Here is a 21,929-nt window from a genome sequence, read left to right as displayed (position 1 = left end):
ACATCCCTCTTCTTGTTGGGTGTGCGGTGGCCAGGGGGAGCGTGGCACAGAGGGACGGTGGCCTGTCCCTGCTCCTGCTGCCACCTGCCCCGGGAGGTGTCTCCCGGCATGGCCTGGGGATTTGGCTTCTCTCTCTGTCCTCCTTTCCGCTCCTTCTCAGTCAAGGAGTGGAAATTCCCTGCTCCTCCCGCCCCGACCTGCGCTTTTCCCCGTGGTTTGTACTTCACAGCAGCATGGGTGTGTGACAAAGGATATCCTTTCTCAGCTTCATCAAGAGCAAAGAAAATATAATATATATTTATATATATTATATATATGTGTATATATATATATATATATAATTAAGTTTAAATATCGGCAGAGAGATCACAACTACCTCGACCTTGCAAAAAGCAGCCTGTACAGCAGAAGGGGGTGAATAGTGACAAAATCCAGAGCAAAGACAGACACGCAGATGCCAGACCAGGACAAATGTCCATGGCAGCACCTGGTCTGTCACCGTGGGAGCCCAGCCCAACACGTGGCTGAGGTGGCACCGGAGACCTCGGGCGTGCACGGGGTCCCCATGTCCCGGAGAGCAGCGATGGGGAGGGGACCACCATGCACCCGGATGCTCGGTGGCCTTGACTGTCCCCTCCGTGCACAGCCACTGTCCCCCTGCCCGGCTGTTTCTTACACCCCTGGTACCCCGCCGGTCCCCAGCAGCCCCTGTTGCTGCCACATTGCTCCTCCAGCGCTCGCCTGTGACCAAGAGAAGCCCTTGGTGGTGTCGCTACTGGTTCTCCTCCGCTGCCGGGTCACGGCACGTGCACTCGTCCTGGTCACAGTCAGCAGCAAACGGGATCACCTGGGGGGACCCAAGGGAGATGTCAGTCTCTGCTTTGAGCTCCCTGAGCACCCCAATGCCCCTGCAAGTCTTTTCCACCCCGGTATGGACATCTGAGCCCATGGTCCTGTCCCTCTGGAGCTCTGCACCCAGTTCTGGAGCCCTCAGCACGGGGCAGAGATGGACCTGTTGGAGAGGGGCCAGAGGAGCTATAGAAATGCTCAGAGAAATGGAAAGAGTTGGGGGTGTTCAGCCTGGAGAAGAGAAGGCTCCGGGGAGACCTTATTGCAGCTTTTCTGTACTTAAAAAGGGCTGATAAGAAAGATGGGGACAGACTTTTTAGCAGAGCCTGTTTCAATAGGACAAGGGGTGATGGTTTTAAACTACAAGAGCATAGCCAGACGTGAGGAAGAAATGTTTTACACTGAGGGTGGTGAGAGCCTGGCCCAGGTTGTCGAGAGAGGTGGTGGCTGAACCATCCCTGGAGACATCCCAGGCCAGGCTGGATGGGGCTCTGAGCAACCTGAGCTGGTGCAGATGTCCCTGCTCATGGCAGGGGTTGGACTAGATGAACTTTGAAGGTCCCTTCCAACCCAAACTGTTCCATGATTCTATGATTCAACCTACTCCTGGCTCTTCCAGGCTCAGCGAAGCATGAAGGTAGCACAGCCTTGTCTTCTGCACCTCTTGGAGGAACTCAGCCAACCACCCAGCTACAGAGGCTGTCCTCCACACTGCCTCACGTAGGAGCCACGGTAGATGTGCATTAGGGATGAAGAAAACACAGGCAGGCTGGAGGCTGTGTCAGCAGAAATGGTCTTCAGTGGGCAGGCAGTGGGTCCATCTAGGGTAACCCCCAAGCTGTGCTGCTTTGAGACATCCTGTGCAGGTCAAGAGGCTCATTGCACGTTGTTTTCCCTGCATCACCTGTATGTGGCTGAGCAAGGTTGTGTCACCTTAGCTGGTGGCAGCAGAGCAAGGCAGGAGGCACCAGCAGAGCATCTGACTCTTGCTTGACAATTGCCCAGCCATGGGAGCTAAGAAGACCATTTCCTCCAGAGCTTTTACACCCACCAGGCTCAGAGCCAGCAGTTTTTCTTACTGTGGAAGCACATTTGATTTTTCACATCTCAGACTAGTGAAAGGCTGAAGCCTGTTTGGTGTTTGAATCTCATATTCCTGTGTCTATCTTAACAGAGACGTGCTGGAGGCTTGTGCTGTAGGAGAGCTGTGGCCTGAGGGGGATATGAGCTAGGGCTGGGTCTCCTTGAAGCCATGGGACTGGATCCCCTCACTTACCACTGCAAACCCACCCTTTATTTTGGACAGAGATCCAGATATCTCAGACCTCCTGAGAGCCATGCCTTGCTCCAAGATGTCATGATATTGCTGGGGATGTTTCACTCATCACTTGGGTGTAAAGCTTTTTCTCTCCTATCTCAACTGGATCTTCCCAGGATTTTATTTTTCTTTTTTTTTTTCTGTGCGTGTATGCGTGATGAAAGGAAAAATGATTCAAGCTCCACAACAAAGATGAGAAGATCCAAATTCACATATTTTTGCAGTGAGAAATTATCTCGTGTCCTATGGTTTGTTTTGCTGTTGGATATGCTTAAAAAGAATGGGCTGTGAGTGCTGGAGAGCAAGTTAGATGGGAGGGGAGGTTGTGATGGGAGACAAAAGAAGGGTCTGTGCAACCCCAATGCCAAGTTGCTTCCTCTATGCTATTCCTCCTTCCTTGCCTCCCCAGGAGAACTGGAAGGGAAAGACAGCCCATAGCAGACGCCAGTGGACCATACCAAAAATCCCCTGAGATTGCTCCGTCATCCAATAAGGTGACACCACGGCTAGTGCTACATCCTATGGAAGTCATTTCTTTGGGACTTGTTTCCCAAAATGAGAGGGAATCCCATGAACCTCACTGGGAGCCGGACTGAGCTTTCAGTCCCGCTGGCCAGAGTCCAAACCATGCCGTTCATCAGTGAGATGACGTCTATCAGCTTCAGCTGGCTTGGGTTTAAAATCATGGGTTTGTTCTCCGTTCATGGGAGAATTGCATTGCAGGCGCAGTTCCACAGCCAGCGGTCACCATGTAATCCTAAATCCTGGCCAGCGCCATGGAAGATGCTCTCTTACCTTCCTGGAGGACAGCGTGGAGGAGCAGCAGTCACCCCCATCATACTGGCAGTACGCCCGGTTGTTGATGGTGTCGCACCAGCCGTCTGCTTGGAAGGGCTAGGCAGAGAAACGAAAGGAGTTATTCAAAAGCATAAGGTTGCCCCCAAAAGCAGAGATCCCAGGTCCTCAGGAAAGCACCTCTGATAAGGGCCAAGGGCCAGGTAACACCATACACATCCTTTTCAACGCCAAATGGCACCAGAAGACTGGTGGTACATCTGGTGTGTATGGAGGAGTTGGTGCTCGGAGGGCAACAGCTGTAGCTCAAGGATCAAGGAATGGTGTCAGGAGACAAATCCATGTGGCTAGAGAGGACCTCAACCTGAAAGCCGCAAGTCCCCATTCTCACCTCAGTGCTTTTCTGCAGAGTCCACTGTCACCCAACTAGGAGTCAGTTCACCATCTCATCTGCTCGTCCACTTTCTCACACCACTCTCACCTGTCCGCACGGTAATCCAGCTCTCTGCATGTCCACAGCTGGGGAAGGGCTCTGTGAGAAGCTGACCCAACTCTTCTCTCCACCACCCCTCCTCCCAAAGACATGGCCCTGAAGTTGAGCTTGGTGACCTGGCTTGGGCAGCTACATGTGGAGAGGCTGTTACAAAGATCGATAGAATGTCCTCCTAGAGGATCCACCTCAGGAAGGTGAGTTCTTTATTCCCTTGGAAAGGTTCAGCAAGGTCAGGAGTCCCCCAGAAGTACTTGGACTCAAGGCAAGCCAGGCATTGGCAAGTGCTGGTTGCAAGAATGATGCCTTTTCCAGAATGCTCTCGATCTCAGCCCGAAGAACAGGTGCCTAAATTCCTCTAGACTCTCCACTGGAGGCTCTAGCCCTGTCCCCAGAACATGGCTCCACCAAACCTTGCCAGGTTAGACTACAAGGCTACTTATCTGGTGGCCAGCTGGGACAAAGAGAAGGAATCTTCATTAAAAACTAGCTCCCTGCAGGCAAAATCCAGCTCTGGATTGAGCAGGGAGGGCACCAGCCTACTGATAACCAGAAATATTGGCAATGAGGCCACCTTCCAGCTTCAGTCTTGGCCATCTTCCTCCTCATGCCTCTTTTTCATGGCCCAAGTCTCACCTTCTGTAAGGAAACCGGTTGAGTGGTGAGGGATTTTGCATTGCCAGAATAATGGTGGCTCCTCTTTGTGTGGCACAGCCCAGTGCTCTCCTGTGGGTCGCTGTCAGCTCTGCCTGGACAACCAGGGATGTGTAAAGCCAGCTCAGATAACTGCCCCATCTCTAACAAGCCTTCTTCACCTTCAGCTCTAACATGACAACAGAAAGCTATTGCAGCAGGATAGCTTTCTGTCCAGAAATGTTAAATGGCACAAGCAGCCATTCAGAAATCCTTTTTATTGTTGTTTAGTTACGTGAGTCATCTGATCAGAGAAGAGAAACAAGCAACTGGGGCTGAGAAGCAGCCAACTAGGGCTGAGAAACAAATACTGTGCGACTGGTGCAACCCAACAACGTCCATGTGAAGGATTCGCAACGAGCCGTCAGGAACAATCTGCAGCCGACGTTTATTCATCACAGACACACATCAGCACTGCCAAGCAACAACCGAATGTGCTAACAGCACCGAGAGGCCATTCATTAACTGAGTGATTAGTAATGAAATGCTTCTCCTGCTCCAGGCTCTGTGATGGTAGCTACTGGCCCAGCAACCATGGCCAACCTCCAGGACTGCTGTCATCAGAAAGGGCTCTTGGGGGAAACCTGGCTGCCCCTTTGCTCATGGAAACAGCTGACCTGTTTCGCTGGATCTAGTGGCCCCAAACTACACCTGGGCTTCAGAAAACACCTAGAGGCAGCCTTTGGTGGACACTCATCCATGTCTCCCCTAAATTGAATGGCAGCCAGCTGAAAAATGTCACTACACTGCAACAGCCCTGCATCCACAGCGCCGAAACCAACATGTGGGACTGGTGATAATCCCAATAACTCTCATGAAAAAGCCAAGCCAAAACCAAGGAACCAGTGTGGCTTTTTGTCATCATGACTCACAAGGAACAGAAACGGCCTTGACACAGGCTAATGTCGCCTTAGGAAGCAGCAGCAGGGATTATGGCAAACCAGAGAGTCTGGCTGTGCTATCAGTACCACTGTCCCCATGCCAAATCCAGGCAGCCACAGAGAGATGGCATTTGCCTGGTAGATCTCGCACGACAAGAAGAAAGAGTGCACCTGCCTACAGCTGGGAAACTGAGGCACAGCCGGCTTAGGGAGCTCACTCAAAAACAAGAACGGATTTGGCTCCCATCATTGCTGTCACAAACCACATTCAGAGGAGACCGGGTGCAACGTCACCAAGGCAATAGGTTAATTAACACTCCTCTTCCATTGAAAAGCATCAGTGGGTCTGAAATGATGGTGATCAAAGGTCTCTGAGCCACGAAGCAGCTTGCGCACCAGAAGGGCTGGGACAGGGATGCTGGGGCTGACAGGTGCAGGGGTGCTGCAGGGGACCGGCTTGGGTCACTGGCAGGGAAGGGCTCTTCTAGGTGCCATTTGCTTTTGCAGTCTTCCCCACGGTGGAGTTTTTCCTTCAGCTTTGCTCCATATGTCATGACTCACTGGCAAAACAGCGCTCGCCGCTTCGGTAGTTTCCGTACAATTACGGGGAGGGTTTGCCCATCCCGCTGCACAGGTCTGAAATGATTTCCAGACCTTGTGTGCAAGGTGGGGGGAGGACAAAGACAGGGGACAGGATGGGGAAGGAGAGGCTCTCCATTTCTCTCTACACCTATGAGGGCTAATTGCCCCCTCCTCTCAACCCGCCGGAGCCCGTACCCCACCCTAAACAAATACAGGCTCCTATGGCAACACTTGTTGGGGAAACTTAACAACTCATGCTCCAAATTACATTGGAAAAACATCTGAGAGGAAAATAAAAAATGACTAATTGGACTCAAGGCTCAAGAGAGCCAGGCGCAGGGCTTGGGAACTGCTGTCCCTGCTCCTCACTCAGTGCCTGAAGCACAGGGAATCCCATTGCTTTGCCTCATCAAGGATTTCCAGATCATAGAATCATCAAATGGTTTGGGTTGGAAGGGACCTTCAAAGCTCCCCCAGTGCCATCTGCACCAGCTCAGGTTGCTCAGAGCCCCGTCCAGCCTGGCCTGGGATGTCTCCAGGGAGGATTAATCTACCACCTCTCTGGCCAACCTGGGCCAGGCTCTCACCATCCTCAGAGCAAAAAATCTCTTCCTAATGTCCAGCCTGAATCTCACCTCCTTTAGTTTAAAACCATCAGCCATGTCCTGTTTTAACAAAGATGGTTTCATGTTTCATCAAAGATGAAAGTAAGGTGCTGTTAGGTGACCCTTGAAGGCACAGGTGCCCTCCTACTTGCATCGGTCTCATTTTGGTCTTCAAGAGTCACAGCAATGAGGACACAGGCAATGCAATGCTCTAAAGGCAGGTGATGTGAGAGAGAAAAACCCACACAGAGTCTGTTCAGCCTGTGCTCGAGCCATGCGGCTCTACAGAAAGCAATGCCAGCGGTGGGAGAAGGGAGGTTTGTCCATGTTGATGACTTGCAAAAACACTTGCCAATGTTTTAAGATGCTAGCAGGAAAAAAAACCCACACCAATGGCCAACCGTGCCACGCGAAGGCAATGGATGTGATCCGGGGAAATGGCCAGCGGGTTTTAGTCACCAGAATACGCATCCTCCAGCACGGGGGGAAGAGAAACTGGTTCAAATGGCTCAGATAAACTGGGAAAAAAAATGAAGACGGTAATTGCTGCAACTGCTCCGTGCCGCGGTAAGCGATCAGGAGCCGCTCGGCGAGGCAGCGTGCCACCAAGCCGGGCTGCGTCAGCAAATCTCCCCGCTCTCGCCATCCATCTTCCTTGTTTACCCAGCCTGGAGCTTCCGCGGGGCGTGTAGGAGCACGTGGAGGTGCAGATCTGGCACGGCCAGGCCCCAGCCCTGCGCTGCCGCCGTAAAAATAGTAACTGCCAGTCAAGCGCTTGGCAATTGAAATAGGCTAAAAAAACACAGGCTCTCAAAGCTGGGAATAGGCACAAATGAAAAGAGAAAAAATTTAATTAAAAAAAATATATATAGCAGGCGAAGGAGGGATGTGAGGAAGGGTGCTGAGATCCTGCTGCATCTATGCACGGCCTTTTTCCACCGTCCCTGTGGAGTCCCCGAGTGGGCTGTCCCCTCCCCAGAGCTGGTGTCCTGCCTGGCGGGCAGCCCCCAGTGCCATCAGCAAGGTGGGCAGGGTCCAGGTACTTTCCTTCAAATCCACCTTATACATAGGTTGATTCACTGCGAAAGAGCACGAGAGGGTGTGACAGAGCAAGGGAAAGACCGAGGACAAAAAAAAAAAAAAAAAAAAAAAAAAATCACAGATGCCATCAGTATCATAGATATTTTGGTGCTGTGTCATGGGCATTTAACAAACGTTATTTCCCAGGAATGCAAGTTTTGCTCCGGTCGAGTAGACCTGAAGGCCCAGTACCTTGCTTTTTGGCAATGACCTGTTCCAGATGCCTCTGAGGAAGGTGGAAAAAAAGAAAAAAAAAAAATCAGCGTGCACCTGGCCAATTGTGTAACTGAAGAGCTGAAATACTCTCTTGTTGGGATGGAAAGTGCTTGCAATTTCAATCTGCCCATAGCTAGAGAAAGCCCAGAGCCCAGTTTCAGGGGATCAAGTCTAGCCTTAATAAGGAAAACCTTTCCCTCAGGCTTTGGGAGGCTGCATGGGTCCTGGGCTTTGCCACCGTGCTGTTCCTGTCCAAGGAGGATGTGCAGTTTGCTTTCGTATGTGGATTTTGCTGTCCTTGCATCCTTCCCTTTGGGCATCAGTGTTTTGGGCGTTGATCTTGGTCCATTTGCATGCTGAGACACCCCATGCAACCCTGCAGCTGAGGAGGTGCCGGTGGTGCTTGTCCTTCTCAGCTGTTGCTCTCAAAGCAGTCCCAGAAGAACATCATTTCAGCAAGGGATACAGGCAGGGACCAGCCCTGGAAAAGCTGCTGCTGCTGCCATCAGACTCATGCCTCCTGCATCAGCTTCACCACCATCAACTCTGCTCTTGCGATGAGTCATTAATGGTGGAAAGAACAGTCGGAGGAGACAGGAGGAAGGTGGCATGGCAGGGGAGAGAGGGACAGGGCTGGGTGATAAACCTCTGCTGGAGAAATGTCTCTCCTCGCTGTGCACATGGTCTTGAGGGGTATCAGCCCAAACCAGGGCTGAGAGAAACACAGAATGTGAACCTCGAGTTGCCCCAGGGCTGATGTCCCTGCTCATGGCAGGGGGTTGGACTAGATGACATTCAAAGGTCCCTTCCAACCCAAACTATTCTGTGATTTTATAAAGACAGCTTCAGGGGTCTAAGATGTGCAAGAGAAGCCACGTCCCAGGAGCAAGGCAGGGAGTGGGCAGGGGTGCGTGGGGAAAGGTAAAAAAGCAGGAGGCTGCAGCAGCCCTTGGCCAGGGATGGGCAGAGGGCAGCTTCTCCCTGCCAGCTGCCTCTCCTGCCTCCCTTCCCACCTCAGCCCCTACCCACAATATTTCACAAAGCTCTGGGAGGTCCTTTGGAGGACTTGAAGAGCTCCTGGTGTCTGTCCCTTCAGCCACAGATGTGGCAGGCACTAGTAAAAGTGATGCTATGGCACAGTGTCCCCAGGACACATCCCTTTCCTTGCACACACGCTCACGAGGCAGAGCCCGGCCGTTCTTGGCTTCCCGCGCTTGCCCAGGGAAGTTGACTGGGAATGCAGACTGTGGGAGGAAACGACAATGTTCATTGTTTGGATTAAATATTTTTCTTGGCCCTCTCTCTGTTGCAATGTCTCTTCTATTTTTTTTTCTCCCCCCACCTCAACACCCCCAGCACACTCACTTTCCCTCTCTCCTTCCTGAGGCTCTCCAGCACGCAAGGAGGAAACCAGCTCTGAAAAACACCGAGAGGGACAGAGAGGGGACAGGGCTGGCTCCTGCTCAAAAAAGTTTTTGGGATGTCTCGCTGCCCTGAGCCACTCCGAGCAGCGAGTGAGCACTACCTGGCCCATGGCAGCAAGGGAGGCTGGACCAGCCCTGCTCTGGAAATCTGGCAAGAGACACCTGGGACCAAGCGGCCTGGAAAAAAAAAAAAAAAAGAAAAAGAAATTCCTACAAACCCAGCACTTCATCCACTATTTTTTATGACTCTCAGTTTCTGTCCCCTGAGCCATTCTTCTGTTCCTTTTGAACCACGGGGGCTGTCTCCTGGAGCCACATGCCTGCAGGATGGCTTGCTTGTAGACATCAAGGACCTGCCCCATCACCTCAGACATGGCCAGAAAGCAAAATAGAGAAAGGTCAGTTGTTTCCAAGCTTGCTGGTGTCCCTGAGCTGCCCACTTGTCAGCTCAGCATGCAGACTGCTTTCATTGCATCTCAGGTCTTCAGGAATATCTGCTCCAGCTCCAAAATCCTTCTCCCCAAGCCTTGCTAAGGAAACAGAGGCTTGTTGCTTGAGAAAGTACTCCACGTACTCTCAGGAATGCTCCAAGGAAGGGGTGACAGGCTGGAAGGCAGCATCCTGCCGTCTGGTTTCGGTCTATGTGCCACCACTTGCACTGCCATGCCTGAGGCAAGGAACAGCCCCGCTCCCCAGCCTTGGTATGCAGCTCCAGATGTTCTTCAGGACAAAGAGGGTCCTTTGGACACTGGTTTCCTGCAAACATCTGGGTGCTGTTTGAACTGGTCTGGCTTCATTTGGGCAGGATCAGTGTCTGAAGGGGGATGAAGAGTGCAGGGCTTAGACTGCTGCTTGGTGTCCAGCCTGGACACTGCTGTAGATGGACACGCTGGGAGAGCAGGTCCTTGCTTTCATGGTGTCTGAAAGTGCTTCTGTGTCCCAAGCCAGGATCTGGTTTGGACACATTTCCGCAGAAGTTTGTGGCACTTCGGGCTGCTGCACGGGATGTGTTTATCCCTGTCCTGCTTTGTGCCTTGCTCCTCAGGGACCCCATGTCCCAGCAGATGCCGATCTGGAAAGGGCTTTGCACAGTCCGTGGGGACAAGAGCAAAGAAAGGGTTGGAAAGCTGGTATAGATGAACACCGCATCAGAGCAGGTCTTTGCTTCCATTAAAGAATTCTGTCTGTACTCTATCTTTTTTTTAAAGACATATAGATGAGGTTCTTAAGGACGTTTTAGTCCCAGAGTTAGGTTAATGCTTGGACTCGATGACCTCGAGGGTCTCTTCCAGCCAAAATGATTCTCTGATTCTATGCGTGGCAGGATCCTCAGCCTCATCCTTTTTGCACCCTGATCTCAGGACTAACAGGAGAAGAAAAACACAAGCAGGCAAGAACAAGCCAAGGAGAGCCCAGGAAGATCCTGTGTGTCGATAGTGCCCCTGGCAAGCATGGTGGCTCCTGGAGATGGGTCCCCAGCACTCACCATTCCCAAGGTTGCTGCAAACACACATGAGAGAAGCCAGGGCTTCCCATGCCACCAACACCAGTCCTCAATCCTGCCCTCAGCAGCTCGCCTGCTGCCGTGGATTAGATCTCCTGCCAAGCCGTTTGTGCAAAATATGTTGCAGGATAGAACGGGCTATGGAAAACAAGCCCTGAAAACCACAAGGGCCTCCTGACCCACTTGTATCTGGTTTCTGCCAAGTTCTTGTTACAGATCTTAAACAGAAAGAAAAACAATGTACAAGGGATGAAGGAGCTGAAGGGGAATGAATGTTCGTGTTGGAAGAGCAGTTGGCTGGGCTGCGCTTGGGGATGTTTGTTTATGATCAGAAGCGACTCATTGATTTTTTTTATTTCAGCGGGTGCTTTCAGTGGTTTTCCACTCCCTCTGTATCACCGGCTGTATGACTGTGACTGTCGGGAGAGGAAAAAGTGGGACATGGGCAGAGATGGAGGAATGGCAGAGCTGGAGAAGGCAGAGATGTAGCCCTGGGTTGGGGCATCCCAAGTGCAGGTTTGGAGGAGCTGAGGCTGCTTCTGCCTCTTTGGGTCTCCACCACCACCAGTGTGGTGCCTGGATGCTCTGGTCCTGCCTATGCCAAAAGGCTCCTCTCTTTTGGGGCCGTGTAAGCCTGTCCTTGTACCACACTGGTGTGTGGTCAGTTTGTTTCCCTCTGTTTGCTTTGTCTCTTAAGAAAATGAAGTTTCTACAATCACACTCCACGTGCGTGCAGGAGACAGAGAGATTCTCACAGTTTAGGAAAAGTATGTCTTGAGTGAGATTTTTGGAAGAGAAATAAACTTCTTTGGGCTCATCCCCTGAAAGGCTATATCCCGCACTAAGCAGCCCGTGCTGCTCAAGCCAAGAGTAGCATGAAGATGTACCCAGCAGGTACGTAGAGAACTCCCCATCTTGTGTTCCACCTCCCCAGCATGAAGAGCTTTGTCCTCACAGCTCAGAGGTCAGGTCTGGTCCAGAAGTGACCATGACCTGCAGTCCCATGCTCCTTTAACCCCTCCACTATTGACTCCTGCTGCATTAGGCGCAGTGGAAGGTACATCCCTGCCTGGGAGCTGTTTGTGGACCTGATGTCCACTAATTTGTTTAATCCCTTTTTGAACTTAAAGCTACTACTCACCCTTGCAGCCAGTTTTGGAGTTCAGTGCTCGCTGTGTCCAGTGTCACCTGTTTGAAACAGCCCTCTTGCCAGTCTCAGCGAGTGCTCCCCAGTTCTGCCTTCATCTTACCCAGCACCTCTGGGACTTTGCAGACCTCCAGACATCATCTGTTCTCCAAACCGAAGAGTCCCAGCTGTTTTAGGGTCTCCTTGAAGGGCAGCTGTGGCATTCCCTTAATCATTTTGATTGCTTTCCCCAATTCTGCTGCGTCCTCTTCAGATGTGGAGGCCAACATGTCATGTACTACCCACAATTTGAATGTGTCAGAATCTAGGGCAACTCATAGAGTCCTGTTTGGTCACCTAGATCACATAGGCTTTGGTGACACTCTTGAAGGAATAGCAGTCACATCCAGCAGGATCCTCTCTGCATTTTCAAAGCCAGATGGCAGACAGAGGAAGAGTACAGGCTGGATAAAGATGACACAAAACGCTCTCATGGCAACAGGAGATGAGAAAATGATGATGCGAACATCACAAGAGGGTGACTAAATTCTGGGCATACCTAGTTGCTCTAGAGAGTCCCGTTGGAGATGCAGGGGTGCCTGTAGTCCTTGTTGCCTTAAGTCCCAGGAGAGCAGAAGATGATCTCTTTCCCGGAGTGGAGCATTCCACCAGCATCACGTTTCTGCCTGTTTTCCTGCACTGAGCTTTGCCACGGTACAAAATCAGAGCTCCCAGGTCTGGGAGGAGGGACAGCCAAGAGGCCCCATATCCACAGATGGTGAGGAGCAGAGGCAGCTTTGCCCAGGGACTGAGTCACACCCTGTCCCCCATCACACTAAAGCACAGCGAGACCCTGGTTTTAGATGAGACTTCCCACTGTCCCTGCCACATCTGCCTTCCAAGGGGTTAATTCTGGCTGACAAGTGCTGGACACAAGCTACAGATGTGCCAAGCGAGGGTTTTGTGTGCACCGGTGGGAAGAGCCAAGGAACAATCAGGGTCCTTGACTACCTGTTGCATCAAGAGACTCGAGAACAACTTGTAACCACAAATACACTTCAATCTCTATCTCATCATTTCCATCGCAATACCTCAGGAAAACCACAAAACAGGGAATGAATTAGAATTTTACAACCATGATAATGTGACCGGCAACATGCGTGAGGGCAGTGAGACCTTGTCCTCATGGAGGGGAAGACCTGAGAATTCCCAGCAACTCATGACAGCTTTCTGCTATGGTCCATCTTCACCCAGGGCGTGAGGCAGAGACCTCAAGCCAAAGTCTCTGCACACAGACAGGGCTGCTCATCGCAAAGCACAGCAAAGCAAACCTCAACCAGAGAAGGCTTTTCCACTTAAATCACAGCCACACTGTGAATCATAGGAGCCCCCGTGGTGGGAGACAGAGGGGTGCAGAGCTGGTGAGTAGCACAGACTGGGAGATGCTCCACAGCAGCCATGCTCATGCATAGACTATTCCGGACCATGGCAGTAGTAGTCCAAGGGAGCAACCTGGATCACCGTACCTGCTGTCTCCTCCTCCTCTGAAGTCAACTGCATCACTTGTTCTTAAGCACAGGAGGATAGCTGAGAGGTGGTCACCTTGGGATTGCTTAGGAGAACCTGCCCCAGATGCTGCAGACACCTCCATCAGCAGCAGAGCACACCACCAGGACCACGACCACCTCCTCCCAAACCACGGTGGGAAGGAGGGGGTTCCTCTCCTCCTCCACCCAGCCCCAAGCCCCCTCCTCTCTCCTCCGACACTGCCATCTGTTTTTCTACTGATGGCAGGGGATGAGATGTTCCGCTGGCCCTCAAGAGGCGAAGCGTGCTCAGTGCTAACTTGTATTCCTGATGGGCTCCTGGAAGGTTTTGCATCCCTCCCCTCCCTCCCTCGCTGAACTATGTGTTCCCTGCTCTGGGAATGGGGAACTTGGCAAAATGCAGCGAGAGAGCGGGAGGCAGATGGACAACCTGACTAATGGGAAGAGAAGGGAGGTTGGGAAAGGAACAAGAGGGATAAGCAGGCAGGATGATCCGCTGCCAGCGTACGCTAAAGATGAGCGAGAATCCCTCTATAATGCCATTGCAGAGTGACCTGAACTTCCTGACACAAGGCAGGGCTCTGGCTGGGGAGGTTGGGGCTTGGCCACCACTGCCATGGCCCAGCCCAAAGTGACTCCACCAGGGATGGACCCTGTGAGCAGCCAGCTGACCTGGATTTCTCTTATGTGGGATTGTTCCCCTCACTGAGGCATCCAGATGAGAAAGCTGAACAGGTTGCCCAGAGGGGTGGTGGATGCCCCATCCCTGGAGACATCCCAGGCCAGGCTGGACGGGGCTCTGAGCAACCTGAGCTGGTGCAGATGTCCCTGCTCAGGGCAGGGGGGGCACTGGGGGAGCTGGGAAGGTCCCTTCCAACCCAAACCCTTCTGTGATTCTATGATCCAGCACACATTTGGCAGTCAATGGAGAGACAACGGCATCTCTGAGGGGTGACTCAGACCTGAGGTGACCTGGGCAGTTCATGGGAGCAGCATTTTCACTGCCCAGTGGAGAGCAGAGACTGGGCTGCTAAAGGAGGAGCCTCCAGTGAGGGATTACTGCGAAATGAGGAGGAACCTGGGACTAAGATGTCCCATGGACATGACAAGTCAAGCTGAACCACATCAGACCCAGCAGGAGCTCTGTTCTGCAGGGGCAGAACATTTCCCAAGCAGGTAAATTAAGGGGAAAACAAGAAAAGGAGTTAGGGGCAAGGGGGACCCCACACAGCAAGGACAGATGACAGGTTATATTCCATCTCTGCCTGCCTCTGCCTGTCTGATATCCCCACTAGAGACTGTGTCCCAAGTGAAATGGCCTCCAAGAACTGCAGTGCTTTTGGTCACAAGGATGGAGACAGGAGAGGAAGAGGAGGGAGGGTGGAAGCAAGCACAGATGAGGTAGAAACAATATTCAGGGCATTTTCTGTGGTCAAACAGAATAACACCTGCCTTCTTCCCAGTGCCAAGCAGCAGCTCCCAGAGCAATACTTTGAATGAGATGCTTTTGGTAAGAGTTATTCTTTATGGCAAGACAAGGACTATTATAAAAGACATGTGAAAAAAATGTTATCTGGGAAGACTTGGCTTATCAGCCCAACCTTAGAACCTGCAGCATCATAGAAGAAAAGCCAACGAAAAGAATAATCAAAGACACGTATGTGAGAAGTGAGGAGGAGGAGAACAGGGAGGAGGCAGCTGTGAGCTGTATCAGAAAGGAGAGCATCAGGGTGAAAGAAACTGAGGATGAATCTTCATTAGTATTACAGTGAGGGACTGTGACCTTAAAAAATAGGCCTGTGCTGAGGAAATCGCTAACGAGGAAGAAGACATTGTTCCACAGAGGAGGATCAGGATATCTCACAAAATGTTAGATGACCCGAAGACTAGAGAGAGAAACAGGGTGACATTCACTTGTATAAAATTGAAGGGCAAGCTCTTGTACTGATGGTAAAACATCTGCTGTTAGCTTGGAGCTCATCAGTTGGAAACAAAGGAGGCAGAGAAAGATCTGGGTGTACTTGCTGACCTCAGGATGTCTCTGAGCTGCCAGACTGACGCAACTTGCAGAAATAACAGATACAGTCCTGGGTCCTATCAAAAGCGACACTTCCAGCACAAGGAAGCTTTGTGCAGGGCTTTGGTGAGACCTCAGCTGGAAGACTATGTACTGCCTGCTCATTCTTGCTAATTGAAAGCAGAAGAGGCATAGAAAAGTCTACAAGAGCAAAGAAGAGCATGGACTCTCCACCTTCTGGTAGGACACTGCAAGATTTTGGCTTGCATAACCTCTGTGCTAAGCCTGCTGCCTACGATTGCTTTCCAAGAGTAAATGGGTCTGACAAGCACCCAGGAACAGAAAGAGGTCGTGTTGGCTGTGACCATGTTTGGGTGGCTAAAGAGAAGACAGTGACTGTTACCACGAGATGCTGGATTTCAAGTAATAATGGTTTGTATAATAGTTGGTCCCTATCTCTCTCTCTCTCACATGCAAAGCAGCCGGCGTTTTTCACCATGCCCTATGGGACCTCTTGTTGAAGGCACAGACCCAAGGTGAGGTGCAGGAACCACAGAGGAGGAAAGGCTGGGGTAGGTCAGGTGTACCTGAGCCTAAAGGAGCATTCTCAGACCTGCGTGGGTTTTCTCTCACCTGAGCTGCACAGAAAGGGAAGAAGGAGCACCTCACGTCCCAGCTATTTCTTTTTTTTTGGAAGGATCAACTCTCAGAGAGCACAAGGAGCGGTTCTCCCTTGCTAGCAGAACCACAGACAGGGTAACAACACAACTACCTGGACTGCTCTGCCACATAAGCCCATCCTACTTCAAATACGCTGTCCCAGAGCCAATCTAAAACATGTGGTTCAGAAAGACCTGGAGACCCCAAAACACTGAAGGATCCATCGCTAAGCTCTGATACTCAAACACCAAATCCCTCATTCCCCTGCGCTTGCAGCCCACACCTTCCAGTAGAGACACACAATGCAAACTCGAGTTTGGGAAACAACAGCTGCACCTTCTGGTGACCACAACATCTCCTTCCTGGGGACGTGCCCCCTGCAACATCGTCCTTTCTCCCACACTTCAGTCGACAAAGAGCTGAGCTAGGCAGAATCAGTGAGCAAAAGCCATCATTTGCATTGAAATGAGCACATAAAAAGAAATAATCAGCAAAACCAAAAGCTATTTTTGGTGTGCAAACTTCATTTACATTTTCCTTTTTGGTAAAAATCCCAAATTTTCAGCATACAACATTCCAAAATACCCCCCCTTTTTCCTTTTATCCTCAATCATAATAACAACTAGTGCTCAACAAAGAACTGCCTATTTTTCGTTTCCTTTGCGAACTGACTCCACACTGCCTATGATTTTCTCCTGCCTGGTCATTACTCAAAGCAAAATGAGCAGCTAACCAATTTCTGCAAGGAATTCTTTGTCTGCAGATTCTTCAGGAGCGGTTTGTTTTGCATGTAAAAGGCTAGAAATCCTGGTTGTTTTGGTTGGACGTGTGAGTCACGCAGGGCTTTTCTGGACCTGCCTTACTCTAGAACTGCGGTTCTGGTTAAGGAAATATTCAGGCTTGGAGTCAGCACAGGCTTTTTTGGGGATACCCTTTGCCAGTGAAACCCTTTTGCTAGAACATTCTTCCCGGGCTGGCCAAGAAGAAGCAGGCAAGGAAGGAAATGGGTTATTCTGCAGTTTTTGTTCCCCAGCATCGCCCTGGCTGCGGGGGACCAGACCCAAGGATGCTTGTTCTGGTCTCTCTCTGCTCTGCCAGCAAGCCCTGGCCCAGCTCAGAGCAAACATGAAGTTCAAAGCCCTCCAGCTTTGTGCTAGAGCGAGTTTTCATTGCCAGGAGCTCTCCTGCGAGGAACAGGCAGCTCGTGCTTGGGGGGAACTTACCTCGCAGGACGGGATGCAGTGGATGATGGAGGGATCTGGGTACCACCGCAGCCGGCCTGTGCAAACGATGTGCTGAGGAGGGAAGGAGAAAAGAGCTGTTAGGTAAGATGGCAGAGGGAGGTCAACAGCCGACACTCTCTGCATTGCTCATGGGGCTGCAAAACAGCAGTGGCACCCCCAGGACCTCCCACTGCACCCCTGACCACTGGGAAACCCTTTGAAGCCCATCAAACCCAAAGCAGATGCACTTGGTTCACCCACCAACAAGGGTACATAGAATCATTTTGGATGGAAGAAACCCTCAAGATCATTAAGTCCAAGAATTAAGCCAACACTGGCACTAAACCCATGTCCCCAAGAACCTCATCTCCATCTGTCCAACCCCTCCAGGGATGGTGACTCCACCACTGCCCTGGGCAGCCTGCTCCAATGCCCAACAGCCCTTTCCAGGAAGAAATGTTTCTCAATATCCAACCTAAACCTCACCTGGTGCAACTTGAGGCCTTTTCCTCTCGTCCTGTCCCTTGTTACTTGGGAGAAGTGACCAACACCCTCCATGCTACAACCTCCTTTCAGGCAGTTGTAATAGTTCAAGGCAGAAGCTAGAGAGACATGTGTGTGTACATGTATATAGGTACGCAACAGAGAGGACAAAGGGAGATGGCAGGGACCACCAAAGAAGTGGGTTTGGCTGGCAGTGCCACCTCATGGTGGCTGGCTTGGCCATGAGCTGCTGATGGGATGAAGCCACCCGAGGTCACACAGGCTGAGTCTGCCATCACCTCTGCATGATGCTGGATTCACCAGCTTCTTGCTCATATGGGGTGGGGGCTGAGCCGGTCGGTCATCACTCAGTACCCGCATCCATTTGCTCACCGACCCCTGCTCAGGCTCCGACAGCTGGTCCCGGGAGGACTCACCTCCGCAGACCTGACCTGGAGCAAATACACCAGACTCACGTTCACTCGCAGGGCTGAGGTTATCTCTGGTATTTATGAGGCACAAACTCAGCTGTTGCAGCCAACTGGACGCAAGAGCGAGATGTGGAGGGCTCAGTTTCACTGTGCTGGAACGCCTTGTCCTGCTTGTTCAGCGGGGGTTTGTGGGGAGCACTCGTGATTATACGGGGGGAAGAAAAGCCCCACCACACATGCAATTTCCTCCTTGTAAAGCTCAGGCAGACTTTGAAATCTGAGGCCCCATAAAACGACGGCTGGCCTGCAAAAGTGTCCTAGGATGCCCTTCGCTGTGCGGGAGCTGCACAGGGGGGCACATACGATTTCTCCTCACCTTTCTCCCGTTTGAAATGTGCAGCAGCAGGACGGAGCAGCCCTGGGCTGCATGGCTGCTGGGGATGGGGCAGCTTTGCCCATGCAGACCTGCTGCAGGTCCTTCTGCATGTTCTGTTCAGACTGTGATGGGGTTGGGGCAGGAGAAGAAAGTTTTTACACTGGGGGTGGTGAAACACAGGTTGCCCAGAGAGGTGGTGGATGCCCCATCCCTGGAGACGTCCCAGGTTAGGCTGAACAGGGCCCTGCGCAACCTGAGCTGTGTGAAGATGTCCCTGCTCATGGCAGTGGGTTGGACTGGGTGAGCTTTGTAGCTTCCTTCCAACTCAAACTGTTCTGTGATCAGACAGGGATGCTGGCTGAGCCAGCCGATTCCTGCTCAGCCCAGAGGATGTTTGCATCCGAACCCTACTGGGGTGTTTCATATGTGGCTGTTGTGCAACCTGAATGGCATTTTAGCATACTTGTGTTAGGAGACTCATATTCCAGGCTGGGGGACAAACATCCTGGGCTGCAGGATGCAATGAATCAGAGCTGAAAGCAAAACAGGACTATGCCCCTCCCTGAGTGGCCTCTAGGGGTTTTGCCCCATCCTCTCCATCACCTCGGGACCACGGCAGCTCCCAGGAATGGCAAGGCTTGGAGGAGCAAAGCGGGGAAAAGAAGCAGGAGCTGGGGCAGAAAAGAAAACAACTTGGTCTAGGGAGAGAGCTCCTGGCAAGGGGGAGCACCACTTCTTAAAATAACACCCCTCCTCCTCTCTGCAAAATGCCTCCCTCACACGAGAGCCCACAGCAGCAGCAAAAGAGCAGCCGAATGCCACCGCCTCGGCGGGCCAAGCCATCCGATCCCTCAAAGGCGAGGACTCCTTCCAAGGCTCGTGCTTAACCATCCCACACCCCCTGGGCATCCTCGCCCCCCCGGCAGCGATCCGCCGTGGGTCTGATTCAAGGCGACGTACGGTAGTATCCGCAGGCACGACGCTGGGCCTCCTGCGGCTTCCCAGGAGGAGGGGAAAGCATTTGGATGGGAAGATTGTTTGCTTTACTTTGTTCCACCTCCTTCCTCATGCATCTCATTTTTTTTTTTTTTATTTTAAGAAATATTACCCCGGCAGAGCTGCTTTTTGTGAAAGTCGTGCCCATGAGGATCCAAACTATTTGAGCTATTTGAGCTGTTTTGCCTAGAAAATGAGTAAGAGGATGGGGAGGGAAGGGCTCCCCCCGTTCCAGCAGCAGAGGCAAGCGGCTGACCAGCGGGTCCTGGCAGCCAGAGACACCTTCCCTGGCAGAAAGATGCTTCTGCCTGGGGTTGGATCTCTGCTGCCAGGTAATCGGGGACCCGGGCTCATCCAGTGCCAGGGGCAGCTTTTGCTCTCTCAGCACCCTGGCTGACAAGAACGGCAGCTTAGCGGGTTTAGGCATGTGGCAACGTCCTGAAAAATCAAGCGGGATTCCTGCATTTGACTTCATTTGCTGTGGTATCCTGCGAGCCCTTGAAAGCTGGCGTGGGAGCTGATAACTTGTGCTGAGCTTTGGTATGGGAGAGCAGGAGGCCGTGCAGTGGCATCGGCAGGGGAGGGAAGAGAAGGAAGGAGGACCTTGGCAATGGATCCTGGCTATGGGGAGGAGCAGGTACCTCCAGAGCATGCAGCCTTGGAGAGGACCAGCCAGCCCTGAGCTCACTTATGCTGCTTGCCTTAGAATCATAGCACCATTTTGGTTGGAAGAGACCCTCAAGATCATTGAGTCCAACCGTTAACCCAACACTAGCACTAACTCACATCCCTAAGAACCTCATCTATGCGTCTGTCCAACCCCTCCAGGGATGGTGACTCCACCACTGCCCTAGGCAGCCTGTTCCAATGCTCAAAAACCCTTTCCGGGAAGAAATTGTTCCTAATATCCAATCTAAACCTTCTCCGGCCATTTCCTCTTGTCATTCCAAGTCTTACTCTTTTTCACCCAAGACAAAGATATTTGGGTTAAAAAACACCAGACAGAGGGGACAGGGGCTCCGCTCCATGCTGCCAACAAACCCCCTGCTAGAGGGATCCACCTCCCCGCTTACCTGGACTCTGGTGGGCTGCAGACGGTGATCCATCGTCTCGGCAGTGACGTTTTCAGGCAGTATGACAGGGTCGCTGGGCGGTACGATGCAGGAGGGTACGCACACTGCACCTGCAGGAGGAGACAGCCCTGAGGACTTCAGCAGGAACCAGGTGATGATGTTCTACAGGAGGGCGCCGGACCCACACGTGTAGGCTCCTTGCAGAGGCAGACGTAGAACAGACCCTTTTCCTCCCAACCTGGGATGACAATTTCTTCCTCAAATCCTGAATTACGCAGGAGCCTACAGGAGCTGTGGCCAACTCCCTTCTCCCACACGAGAGGAAAATTGAACACACCCTAAGAGATGGATTCAAGTCCCGATGGCAGAACATGGGATACAGCCCAAAAAAAAGCCTGATCTGGACACTTGGGGATGTTTGTTGACAATTTAAGAAGCATCTTTCATAGCTTTTCTGCCATGCTGATTTCCCACTGCCTTCCTATGACTCAGGAAGAAAAAAAATATCTGCAAAAAACACCTTGGAAAACTAAGTGGACCCCAGCCTCACATCAGGTCTGGCCAAAGCTTAACCTTAGGCCCTGCCCTTAGACTCGCCTCAGCTGGTTTTGATCAGACCCAGGTGACTGGTGTGTTTGCTTTGGAGCGATGTGGGCTTTGCCCAAGTGCCTGGTCCGGCGGGATGCCAGACAAGATGTAACGACTGTGACTGAGCACTGCAGCTTTTCCTGCAAGCGCAAAGCGACAAAGTCCTAGGGAAAGAAACGGAAGATGTGGTCCCTCGTCTGGTGAAAGTGCCCTGTTACACACAATTGTCACAGCAGCTTTTATCCAGGATCTGCCACTTTAACCCTGCGAAACTCAGCAGCAATAACAAGTGGAGAGGTCTTGGGGAGATGGAGACCTAGAGATTAGGAAAACTATTGCAAAGGGCTGGGTTTGCCCTAAGAACAAGTCCCTGCTCCTTCTGAAAATAGAGATGCTTATAGCAGGGCCAGCTTTAGCTTTGAGTCTTGCCCATGGGTACCACACCTGGCTCTGTATTTAGAAAAAGGATGGAGGAGAAAATAGGATTTTTTTCATAGATTTAGTGGGGATTGGTACAAGAAGAAAAATCATTGTGACCTTCATCTCTTTAGGATGACTGAGTCAATATAAGGTTTGGTTTTCTGTTTAGCCTCCATTTGCCCTCACCTATGCCATGCCCCTGCTCACACTTGTACTCCACGAAATTCAGCTCAGGGGGCGGTGGGCAGGTGCCCTGTAAGCTCTCGCACAGCTTGAACTCCTCTGTCCATAATCCTTCCTTGGTACAGATGATGGGAACCTGCCAAGCAGAGGGAGAGAAGCTGGTGTTACTGCTGACAACTGCCAGTGATGTCCTGAGGGAAGTTCTCCAGGGCAGCTGGGTTGCAGCCATCTGCTCCAGTCTGTGTGTGCTTTGCGTTACTGACCAGAAAGCAAATTGCTTGCTGGCTGCTGCTGGATCCCACCAGAACGAATCTGCCTGGTGGGCAGCAGCTTCCACCCCCTGGCAAGCCCCTCGGATGGCCAAGCTGC

At 51.7% G+C, this 21,929-nt stretch overlaps 1 protein-coding gene across 1 annotated transcript in view; it reads right to left on the bottom strand.

Moving 5' to 3' along the window:
* Positions 1-729: 729 nt before the first annotated feature.
* The window catches only part of PAPPA2 (pappalysin 2), an 89,732-nt gene continuing 68,532 nt past the window's right edge, over positions 730-21,929 (bottom strand). The window contains exons 18-22 of the mRNA XM_065649067.1: positions 21,564-21,696; positions 20,370-20,479; positions 17,011-17,082; positions 2,963-3,061; positions 730-847 (exon numbers count right to left, since the gene is read on the bottom strand). Of these exons, the coding sequence (XP_065505139.1) occupies positions 773-847; positions 2,963-3,061; positions 17,011-17,082; positions 20,370-20,479; positions 21,564-21,696 (489 nt within the window). The 3' untranslated portion in view covers positions 730-772. The remainder of the gene's footprint in view (positions 848-2,962; positions 3,062-17,010; positions 17,083-20,369; positions 20,480-21,563; positions 21,697-21,929) is intronic.

The sequence above is a fragment of the Caloenas nicobarica genome, chromosome 20 (assembly GCF_036013445.1).
Source record: "Caloenas nicobarica isolate bCalNic1 chromosome 20, bCalNic1.hap1, whole genome shotgun sequence".
In the NCBI taxonomy this organism is placed as follows: Eukaryota; Metazoa; Chordata; class Aves; order Columbiformes; family Columbidae; genus Caloenas; species Caloenas nicobarica.
This window is presented reverse-complemented; position numbering and strand designations above follow the sequence as displayed.